At 48.2% G+C, this 12,046-nt stretch overlaps 1 protein-coding gene across 2 annotated transcripts in view; it reads right to left on the reverse strand.

Annotated features, from left to right (window-relative positions):
• The window catches only part of cdh15 (cadherin 15, type 1, M-cadherin (myotubule)), a 98,275-nt gene that overhangs the window by 42,244 nt on the left and 43,985 nt on the right, over positions 1 to 12,046 (reverse strand). For both annotated transcript variants that reach the window (XM_078210466.1, XM_078210465.1), the window contains exons 2-4: positions 8,232 to 8,402; positions 5,022 to 5,174; positions 4,798 to 4,942 (exon numbers count right to left, since the gene is read on the reverse strand). In XM_078210466.1, the coding sequence (XP_078066592.1) occupies positions 4,798 to 4,942; positions 5,022 to 5,174; positions 8,232 to 8,402 (469 nt within the window). The remainder of the gene's footprint in view (positions 1 to 4,797; positions 4,943 to 5,021; positions 5,175 to 8,231; positions 8,403 to 12,046) is intronic.

Raw genomic sequence — 12,046 nt, forward strand, 5'->3', positions numbered from 1 at the left:
TGCCGATGGTTGAAGAGGCAGGTCCTGCTACAAGTGCTGCACATGAAGCTACTGTTTTTTTAAAATTCATTTATAGGATGTGGACGTTGCTGGCTGGACCAGCATTTATTGTCCCTTCTTAGTTGCCCTTGAGAAGGTGGTGGTGAGCTGCCTTCTTGAACCGCTGCCAGAAATCTGCTGTTGCGATTGGGGAAATCCTACACAGGCTTTTCTCTCATCCAATATTGAGAGCCAAAGTTTGTATCATAACCTTGCAGACACAAATATTTTTCTGAGGGTGGCAGTAGTTGCTTTTCCACAGGTCTGTTTCCAGTGCTCACCACTTCAGGATCTCATTACCAAACCCACCTGCAATCTTACACCTCTCTTTAAAAATGATTTTTCTCTTTCATCTTTAATTCTATTGTTTTATATTCCCTTAGAAGTGTCCTTTCCCAGAATTTACGGGTCTTTCCATGTTAAGTTATGGCCATTGTTTTTTTAGGTACAAGTGAATTTAGCACTCTGCTCCACCCATTTACAATCTGTGTCAATTGTAAATTTTTTTTTGAAAGGCAATAGTTAACTTCAAGTCACTTCCCTATCTTCCTAAAGTAAATTTCCATTTATGCTGCTCATTGGTACTCCATCTCAGCACTGCTCATGTCCACTTCAAACTAACTCCCTCTTGAAGTTCTGAACCCTGCAGTCTTACTGTCCTCAGTTTAATTAAGTTACTCATGCCCATACTTACACACATAAGCCTGTTTCACAGTATACAGAAAATATTGGAAAAATAGAACATTCCATCCCAGCTAAGCAAAGGTATTTCCTATGATGCTATGGAGTGAGATGCCCCTATAGTTGTTGCAGTCTCCTCTGTTGCTTTTGTTTTTGTGATGATATTTGCACTTCTGTGGAATGGAGCTTAGAGAAGGAGAAGATCGTAAAGATATGGCAATAGATGGAGCTTTCCATGTGTGAGCAATTTGCCTGGTGTCTTTATGTTTGCTAAGCATTCTATGGCCTTCTTCAACTCAAGGTTTTTCATCTAACTCATCCATGATAGAAAGCTGTGGGAAAGGATGAAGCAGGAACTGGGAGATATCCGACTCCCAGACACCCAGCTCAGTAATTTTCAACCCAACAGAACATCTGTTTGCCTCTGTCAGTGAGAACTTCACCATCTGCCAACTTCAGAGGACAACTGTGGTGCTGGTCGGATCAAGCACCTTCTTACATAGCACGTGGATTTCATTGTCATAGGCAGCTTGAATTTTTTGACATCTGTCAATCCGGTGTTTATCTGCGCAGTATCTCCCTGCCTTTTACACAGCTGTCTCGGCCATTTTCAGGTCCTGTAGAACATAGAACATAGAACAGTACAGCACAGAACAGGCCCTTCGGCCCACGATGTTGTGCCGAGCTTTATCTGAAACCAAGATCAAGCTATCCCACTCCCTATCATCCTGGTGTGCTCCATGTGCCTATCCAATAACCGCTTAAATGTTTCTAAAGTGTCTGACTCCACTATCACTGCAGGCAGTCCATTCCACACCCCAACCACTCTCTGCGTAAAGAACCTACCTCTGATATCCGTCCTGTATCTCCCACCACGAACCCTATAGTTATGCCCCCTTGTAATAGCTCCATCCACCCGAGGAAATAGTCTTTGAACGTTCACTCTATCTATCCCCTTCATCATTTTATACACCTCTATTAAGTCTCCCCTCAGCCTCCTCCGCTCCAGAGAGAACAGCCCTAGCTCCCTCAACCTTTCCTCATATGACCTACCCTCCAAACCAGGCATCATCCTGGTAAATCTCCTCTGCACTCTTTCCAGCGCTTCCACATCCTTCTTATAGTGAGGTGACCAGAACTGCACACAATATTCCAAATGTGGTCTCACCAAGGTCCTGTACAGTTGCAGCATAACCCCACGGCTCTTAAACTCCAACCCCCTGTTAATAAAAGCTAACATGAATATAGCTGAGGAGGACACTGGGTTGCAAGGGAGTAGAATAGACAGTATTACAGTTGATAAGGAGGATGTGCAGGATATTCTGGAGGGTCTGAAAATAGATAAATCCCCTGGTCCGGATGGGATTTATCCAAGGATTCTCTGGGAGGCAAGAGAAGTGATTGCAGAGCCTCTGGCTCTGATCTTCAGGTCGTCGTTGGCCTCTGGTATAGTACCAGAAGATTGGAGGTTAGCGAATGTTGTCCCATTGTTTAAGAAGGGGAACAGAGACTTCCCCGGGAATTATAGACCGGTGAGTCTCACTTCTGTTGTCGGCAAGATGTTGGAAAAAATTATAAGGGATAGGATTTATAGTTATTTGGAGAGTAATGAATTGATAGGTGATAGTCAGCATGGTTTTGTGGCAGGTAGGTCGTGCCTTACTAACCTTATTGAGTTTTTTGAGAAAGTGACCAAGGAGGTGGATGGGGGCAAGGCAGTGGACGTGGTATATATGGATTTTAGTAAGGCGTTTGATAAGGTTCACCATGGTAGGCTTCTGCAGAAAATGCAGATGTATGGGATTGGGGGTGATCTAGGAAATTGGATCAGGAATTGGCTAGCGGATAGGAAACAGAGGGTGGTGGTTGATAGTAAATATTCATCATGGAGTGCGGTTACAAGTGGTGTACCTCAGGGATCTGTTTTGGGGCCACTGCTGTTTGTAATATTTATTAATGATCTGGATGAGGGTATAGTTGGGTGGATTAGCAAATTTGCTGATGACACCAAAGTCGGTGGTGTGGTAGACAGTGAGGAAGGGTGTCGTAGTTTGCAGGAAGACTTAGACAGGTTGCAAAGTTGGGCCGAGAGGTGGCGGATGGAGTTTAATGCGGAGAAGTGTGAGGTAATTCACTTTGGTAGGAATAACAGATGTGTTGAGTATAGGGCTAACGGGAGGACTTTGAATAGTGTGGAGGAGCAGAGGGATCTAGGTGTATGTGTGCATAGATCCCTGAAAGTTGGGAATCAAGTAGATAAGGTTGTTAAGAAGGCATATGGTGTCTTGGCGTTTATTGGTAGGGGGATTGAATTTAGGAGTCGTAGCGTTATGTTGCAACTGTACACAACTCTGGTGTGGCCGCACTTGGAGTACTGTGTGCAGTTCTGGTCCCCACATTACAGGAAGGATGTGGAGGCTTTGGAGAGGGTGCAGAGGAGGTTTACCAGGATGTTGCCTGGTATGGAGGGGAGATCCTATGAGGAGAGGCTGAGGGATTTGGGATTGTTTTCGCTGGAAAGGCGGCGGCTAAGAGGGGATCTTATTGAAACATATAAGATGATTAGAGGTTTAGATAGGGTGGATAGTGATAGCCTTTTTCCTCTGATGGAGAAATCCAGCACGAGGGGGCATGGCTTTAAATTGAGGGGGGGTAGTTATAGAACCGATGTCAGGGGTAGGTTCTTTACCCAGAGGGTGGTGAGGGATTGGAATGCCCTGCCAGCATCAGTAGTAAATGCGCCTAGTTTGGGGGCGTTTAAGAGATCCGTAGATAGGTTCATGGACGAAAAGAAATTGGTTTAGGTTGGAGGGTCACAGTTTTTTTTTAACTGGTCGGTGCAACATCGTGGGCCGAAGGGCCTGTTCTGCGCTGTAATGTTCTATGTTCTATGTTCTAACACACTATAGGCCTTCTTCACAGCTCTATCCACTTGACTGGCAACCTTTAGAGATCTGTGGATATGGACCCCAAGATCTCTCTGTTCCTCCACAGTCTTCAGAACCCTACCTTTGACCCTGTAATCCACATTTAAATTTGTCCTACCAAAATGAATCACCTCACATTTATCAGGGTTAAACTCCATTTGTAGTGTTCGAGCTGGTGAGTTTATTCTGTCAGCTTTGTTTTTTGCATCAATGATGGATATTATCTTAACTGATTAATCCAAAGCAGTCCTTGTTGGGTCCTGCCTTTACCAAATGATGCTTCTGTGCTACACAGATGATGGAGGTTAGTGACATCCAAGCTTCACCAAGATGAGCAACTGCGCTTCCTGGAAATCCTTTGGTGGGTCACAGTGCAAAGTGCTGATATTTGTCCTCATTCCGTGTGTAAGGGATGCTGGTGTGTGGCGGAACATCGTGTCTGAAACTGCTCTGATTGGGGGGGCAGCTTCACTGTGCCGCTCACAAGAGAGTGATTGGTGTTGCAATCTGCACTGTGGTAGGTCCAGATATGGAGAACACGAGGGAACTGCCTTCTGCTGGTTAGCTCTAGTTTGTGCCCGTTTCAGTCCTTGAGGTAATTTAGAGACAAATTGCTGGTTAAAAGAAGCTCGTGTCTCTTTGCAACTGATCGTAAATCCGTAGAATCTGGCTTTGGTGGAAATCAGGTTATCAAGGTCAGAAGAAATTGCAGAAAATAACTGAATTCCCCGGTGTTTTTTGAAATATGAGAGATGGACAAGAGGCAAGGCTTTTACAAATATACATTTTCATAGAATCCCTACAGTGCAGAAGAGGCCATTTGGCCCATCGGGTCTGCACCAACTCTCTAACAGAGTAACTTACCCAGGCTCCCAACCCTACCCTATCCTCGTAACCTCACACATTTCCCATGGTCAATCCATCTAATCTACACAGTTTGGAGTGTGGGAGGAAACTGGAGCATATGGAGGAAACCCACGCAGACATGGGGGGAATGTGCAAACTCCACACAGACAGTGACTCGAGGCTGGAATCGAACCCAGGTCCCTGGAGCTGAGGGACAGCAGTGCTAACCATTGTGCCCGCCGTACATTTTAACTACTTCAGCCTGTAATAACAGGGTAATGGTTTTCCATCTCATGGTACGAACCTGGAGCTGATCCCTCGAGAACATGTCCAGTGAAATATTGCTGGTCAAAGGTTGGTCGGTTGTCATTCTGATCAATAACAATGATCTCCAGATCTGTGGGTTCTTCCAGTGGCGTTCCTGTCTCATCAACAGCGTAAGCTTTGATCTATGTAAAACAAAGCCAGCCAATTATCTCAGGTTTCTGGACGTGATGTATCCTCTGCTCACTCTCTCAGTTTTCCTACCTTGTAACTGCTCTTCTCCTCACGGTCCAGCACTGTGGTCAGGAAGACAAGTCCTGTGTCTTGGTCAATGCTGAAGATTCCCTTTGGCTCTTCATCCACTCCTGGTCCTTTAATGCTGTAGATCACCTTGCTGGGAAGCTTGTCTGATTTGATCTGTTCACAAAACAAAATGAAATTATCTGCATCCTCCATCTGTTTTTATTTTTCCCCATGCTCATTTTCCGAATTCCCTCCCTCGCCCTGTTCATTAAGATGACACTCTGAACACTGCCAAATAATGACTAGTAGCAAAAAGCACTGAGTCACACACACTGGAATTCCCTCCTGAATCCTTTCACTGCTCTGCCTTCCTTTCTTTATAAAACCCACTCCCATCCACCAATCTTCAGGGCCCTTCTCCTAATATCCCTTCTTATTTACATCTATGTGAGCTCACGGTGGCATAGTGGTATTGCGGGACTAGTAATCCAGAGACCCAGGGGAATGCTCTGGGGACCCGGGTTTGGATCCCACCACGGCAGGTGGTGAAATTTGAATTCAATAAAAATGTGGCATTTGAAAAAAATGGCATTAAAAGTCCATGAAGTCCATGTGCCTCCATATGCGGCACTCCCTCAGCACTGACCCTCTGACAGTGCGGCACTCCCTCAGTACTGACCCTCTGACAGTGCGGCACTCCCTCAGTACTGACCCTCTGACAGTGCAGCACTCCCTCAGTACTGACCCTCTGACAGTGCGGCACTCCCTCAGTACTGACCCTCTGACAGTGCGGCACTCCCTCAGTACTGACCCTCTGACAGTGCAGCACTCCCTCAGTACTGACCCTCTGACAGTGCAGCACTCCCTCAGTACTGACCCTCTGACAGTGCGGCACTCCCTCAGTACTGACCCTCTGACAGTGCGGCACTCCCTCAGTACTGACCCTCTGACAGTGCAGCACTCCCTCAGTACTGACCCTCTGACAGTGCAGCACTCCCTCAGTACTGACCCTCTGACAGTGCGGCACTCCCTCAGTACTGACCCTCTGACAGTGCGGCACTCCCTCAGCACTGACCCTCTGACAGTGCAGCACTCCCTCAGTACTGACCCTCTGACAGTGCAGCACTCTCTCTGTACTGACCCACTGACAGTCCGGCACTCCCTCAGTACTGACCCACTGACAGTGTAGCACTCCCTCAGTACTGACCCTCTGACAGTGCAGCACTCCCTCAGTACTGACCCTCTGACAGTGCGGCACTCCCTCAGTACTGACCCTCTGACAGTGCAGCACTCCCTCAGTACTGACCCACTGACAGTGCAGTGCTCCCTCAGTACTGACCCTCTGACAGTGTGGCACTCCCTCAGTACTGACCCTCTGACAGTGCAGTGCTCCCTCAGTACTGACCCTCTGACAGTGCAGTGCTCCCTCAGTACTGACCCTCTGACAGTGTGGCACTCCCTTAGTACTGACCCACTGACAGTGCAGTGCTCCCTCAGTACTGACCCTCTGACAGTGTGGCACTCCCTCAGTACTGACCCTCTGACAGTGCGGCACTCCCTCAGTACTGACCCTCTGACAGTGCAGCACTCCCTCAGTACTGACCCTCTGACAGTCCGGCACTCCCTCAGTACTGACCCTCTGACAGTCCGGCACTCCCTCAGTACTGACCCACTGACAGTGCAGTGCTCCCTCAGTACTGACCCTCTGACAGTGCAGCACTCCCTCAGTACTGACCCTCTGACAGTCCGGCACTCCCTCAGTACTGACCCTCTGACAGTCCGGCACTCCCTCAGTACTGACCCTCTGACAGTCCGGCACTCCCTCAGTACTGACCCTCTGACAGTGCGGCACTCCCTCAGTACTGACCCTCTGACAGTGCAGCACTCCCTCAGTACTGACCCTCTGACAGTCCGGCACTCCCTCAGTACTGACCCTCTGACAGTCCGGCACTCCCTCAGTACTGACCCTCTGACAGTCCGGCATTCCCTCAGTACTGACCCTCTGACAGTGCGGCACTCCCTCAGTACTGACCCTCTGACAGTACGGCACTCCCTCAGTGCTGACCCTCTGACAGTACGGCACTCCCGCAGTACTGACCCTCGGACAGTGCAGCAGCCCCTCAGTACTGACCCTCTGACAGTGCAGCTCTCCCGCAGTACTGACCCTCGGACAGTGCAGCAGCCCCTCAGTACTGACCCTCTGACAGTGCAGCTCTCCCTCAGTACTGACCCTCTGACAGTGCAGCACTCCCTCAGTACTGACCCTCTGACAGTGCAGCACTCCCTCAGTACTGACCCTCTGACAGTGCAGCACTCCCTCAGTACTGACCCTCTGACAGTGCAGCAGCCCCTCAGTACTGACCCTCTGACAGTGCGGCACTTCCTCAGTACTGACCCTCTGACAGTGCAGCACTCCCTCAGTACTGAGCCTCTGACAGTGCAGCTCTCCCTCAGTACTGACACTCTGACAGTGCAGCACTCCCTCAGTACTGAGCCTCTGACAGTGCGGCACTCCCTCAGTACTGACACTCTGACAGTGCAGCTCTCCCTCAGTACTGACCCTCTGACAGTGCGGCACTCCCTCAGTACTGACCCTCTGACAGTGCAGCACTCCCTCAGTACTGAGCCTCTGACAGTGCGGCACTCCCTCAGTACTGACCCTCTGACAGTGCAGCACTCCCTCAGTACTGAGCCTCTGACAGTGCAGCTCTCCCTCAGTACTGACACTCTGACAGTGCAGCACTCCCTCAGTACTGACACTCTGACAGTGCAGCACTCCCTCAGTACTGAGCCTCTGACAGTGCAGCTCTCCCTCAGTACTGACACTCTGACAGTGCAGCACTCCCTCAGTACTGACCCTCTGACAGTGCCGCACTCCCTCAGTACTGACCCTCTGACAGTGCAGCACTCCCTCAGTACTGACACTCTGACAGTGCGGCACTCCCTCAGTACTGACACTCTGACAGTGCGGCACTCCCTCAGTACTGACCCTCTGACAGTGCGGCTCTCCCTCAGTACTGAGCCTCTGACAGTGCAGCTCTCCCTCAGTTGCCCCCACAGTGCTGCTCTGTTCTCTCAATCTACAGCTCTGAGAGGGTGAACAGAGATAAATGAGTAATTAATCTGTTTTTTGATGCGATCATTCTCTCTGAACAAAGCTAACATGCTAGAGTTAATCCTGAGTCTGCTCTGTACACACGTTCCTTACAGTGACTGGTGATGCATCTGTACCTGAACTAGCTGGAATGGGATCTTCCTGCTGTTCTCGGAGACAGCAATCGGAGGTATGACCCAGGCTCGTTTCACTCTTGTTAACTCTTCTGTTGCTTTTTTCAGTCTCCATGGATACAGAACAGGGCCATTCTCTGACTGTGGAGGCTGAGCTGTCACAGTCATCAAAATCTGGAAAGAATAATTCAAAACAATTAAATAATCAACACTTTACTGTCGATTAAAGTTGAGTCTGCAACTGTTAACCAAACCCGACACCGTTAACCAAACCCGACACCGTTAACCAAACCCGACACCGTTAACCAAACCCGTCACCACCAACCAAACCCGACGCCATTAACCAAACCCGACGCCGTTAACCAAACCCGACGCCGTTAACCAAACCCGACACCGTTAACCAAACCCGACACCGTTAACCAAACCCGTCACCACCAACCAAACCCGACGCCGTTAACCAAACCCGACGCCGTTAACCAAACCCGACACCGTTAACCAAACCCGTCACCGTTAGCCAAACCCGTCACCGTTAACCAAATCCGACACCGTTAACCAAACCCATCATCGTTAACCAAACCCATCACCATTAGCCAAACCCGTCACCGTTAACCAAACCCGTCGCCACCAACCAAACCCGTCGCTACTAACCAAACCCGACACCGTTAACCAAACCCACCACTGTTAACCAAACGCGACATATTTAACCAAACCCGTCACCACCAACCAAACCCGACACCACCAACCAAACCCGTCACCGTTAACCAAATCCGTCACCATTAACCAAACTTGTTACCACCAACCAAACCCGTCACTGTTAACCAAACCCGTCACCATTAAACAAATCTATCACCGTTAAACAAACCCGACACTGTTAACCAAACCCGTCACCGTTAACCAAACCCGTCACCGTTAACCAAACCCGTCACCACCAACCAAACCCACACTACCAACCAAACCCGTCACTGTTAACCAAACCCGACACCACCAACCAAACCCGACACCACCAACCAAACCCATTACCGTTAACCAAGCCTGTCGCCATTAACCAAACCCGACACCACCAACCAAACCCGCGCCATTAACCAAACCCAACACCGTTAATCAAACCCGTCACCATTAACCAAACCCGTCACCATTAAGCAAACCCGTCACCATTAACCAAACCCGTCACCATTAACCAAAACCTGCCATTTCATAAGAACATAAGAACATAAGAAATAGGAGCAGGAGTAGGCCATCTAGCCCCTGAGCCTGCCCCGCCATTCAATAAGATCATGGCTGATCTGACGTGGATCAGTACCACTTACCCGCCTGATCCCCATAACCCTTAATTCCCTTACCGATCAGGAATCCATCCATCCGCGCTTTAAACATATTCAGCGAGGTAGCCTCCACCACCTCAGTGGGCAGAGAATTCCAGAGATTCACCACCCTTTGGGAGAAGAAGTTCCTCCTCAACTCTGTCTTAAACTGACCCCCCTTTATTTTGAGGCTGTGTCCTCTAGTTTTAACTTCCTTACTAAGTGGAAAGAATCTCTCCGCCTCCACCCTATCCAGCCCCCGCATTATCTTATAAGTCTCCATAAGATCCCCCCTCATCCTTCTAAACTCCAACGAGTACAAACCCAATCTCCTCAGCCTCTCCTCATAATCCAAACCCCTCATCTCCGGTATCAACCTGGTGAACCTTCTCTGCACTCCCTCCAATGCCAATATATCCTTCCTCATATAAGGGGACCAATACTGCACACAGTATTCCAGCTGCGGCCTCACCAATGCCCTGTACAGGTGCATCAAGACATCCCTGCTTTTATATTCTATCCCCCTCGTGATATAGGCCAACATCCCATTTCATTTAATATTAGAAATTATGTCAACATTTTTAATACCCAAACTTATTAATCATTAAGCATTTATTGTCCATCCTTTAGGACATTTAAGAGTCAACCCCATTTCTGTGGATCTGGAGTCACATGTAGGCCAGACCGGGTAAGGATGGCAGATTTCCTTCCCTACACGTTTAATTCCAGATTTTTTATTTGAATTCAAATTTCACCATCTGCCGTGGTGGGATCTGAACCTAGGTCCCAGAACATTACTCAGTCTCCAGATTACTAGCCCAATGACAATACGATTGCAGCATTATCTCCTCCTAATTTTCAGATCAAGGCTATTATCCAGCTGTTAGCAAGAAAATGCAGAACATCTGGAAATCTCACCAGCAGAAAGACTGGAGGGCAATTAAAAAATGTCAAAGTGGAGTTTGGTAGATTCCAGCGAACTAAGCATATTAATGAATAAGGAATCAAAGTGGTATATGGATCTAGAATGTAGATCAGCCATGATCTAAATGGATGATGGCACAGGTTTGATGGGTTGAATGGCCTCCTTGTGTTGCCCTGTCCCTTCCTAGGTCAGGGATGCAGAGCCCTGGACCTCCTCACACGCAGTGAGATGTACAAGCAGTTATCTACCAGCTAAACATCAATAGCATGCAGAGAGGCGTGTCAGGGAGCAGTGTTGGGGGATGGTAGAGTCAGGAAAGGCTGTGTCTGGGGGAGGTAAATTCAGGGGAATTTGGAGTCAGAGTGGGGGAGGGGAGAGGGTCTGGGGTTGGGGATGTTGCAATAAGTGGAGTTGGGGAAGGGGGTGGTGGGTAATGGGAAGTTGGGGAAGGTAAGTCAGTGGGAAGTATGAGTTGGGGCAGGAGAATCCGGGAGGGGGGAGGCTGCAGAGATTGTAAGGGGGTCAGTGAGAATCAAGTGTTTGAAATGAAGGAGCTACAAGCTGAATGCTTGGAATTAAATGGAACATTCTTCGATTCTCCATGGGATTAGAGACAAGGCTGGTGGGGGAGGGGTTGGTGACAAGCAGCAGCTGAAATAATGACAGGTGTTACTGAGTTAAATATTCTTAGACTTTTCCCAAAAATCCAAGCAATGCCTATAAATGTGTCGGGGATTATTAACACAGCACACTTCCTGCTTATAAATTGTTAATAATTAAATCTTGAGAGGCTCCTCTTCCAACCTGGGCAGTTTTGCCAACTTTTCTTAAAATAACGGCCAGTAAACAATCCCACAGTGCTCCCATCTGTCCACCCAGGGCAGAATTTCCACACATTCATTCAAATTAATCATTTGAGGTGTTGAAAATCATGAAGAGTTTTGCTAGAATGGAGATGGGGAGAGAAGGAGACAAAGGAGATGGTAAAGATACAGAGTAAGAGAGTGACAAAGAGAGAGAGGCAGTGAAACAGGGAGTGAGAGTGAGACTGAGAGTGAGATAGAGAGTGAAACAGAGAGTGGGACAGACTGAGAGTGAGACAGGGAGTGGGACAGAGAGTGAGAGTGGGACAGGGAGTGGGACAGAGACCAAGAGTGAGACAGATGGAAAGGAAAAGATGTACACTCAAGAGGGCTAGGGAAAAATAAGGTGACAGAGATAAACAGAAACATAAAGATTGAAAGAAAGAGTGACAGAAGGAGAGAGAGACTAGCAGCGAGAGAGAGAGATCTGTGCTGGGTTCAAAGAATCATAGAATGAAGCATCTCAGGAGAGTAGCCCATTCTGTTTATTGCTTCTCTTAGAAAGAACTCAATTTGTCCCACTCTCCCTTCTCATTTCTTTCCCTTAAAGCATTTATCCAATTCCCTTCTGAAAGTTACTTTTGGATCTGTTTCCACTGCTTTTTCAGGCCGTGTTCCAGACACCATTGCTCACTGCCTAAAATAAATTCCTCTTATCCATTCCTTCAGTTGTTTCGCCAATCACCTCAAGTCTGTGATCCTGCCACTGAAACAGTTACTCCTTCATTA

The sequence above is a fragment of the Mustelus asterias genome, chromosome 4 (genome assembly GCF_964213995.1).
Source record: "Mustelus asterias chromosome 4, sMusAst1.hap1.1, whole genome shotgun sequence".
Lineage (NCBI taxonomy): Eukaryota > Metazoa > Chordata > Chondrichthyes > Carcharhiniformes > Triakidae > Mustelus > Mustelus asterias.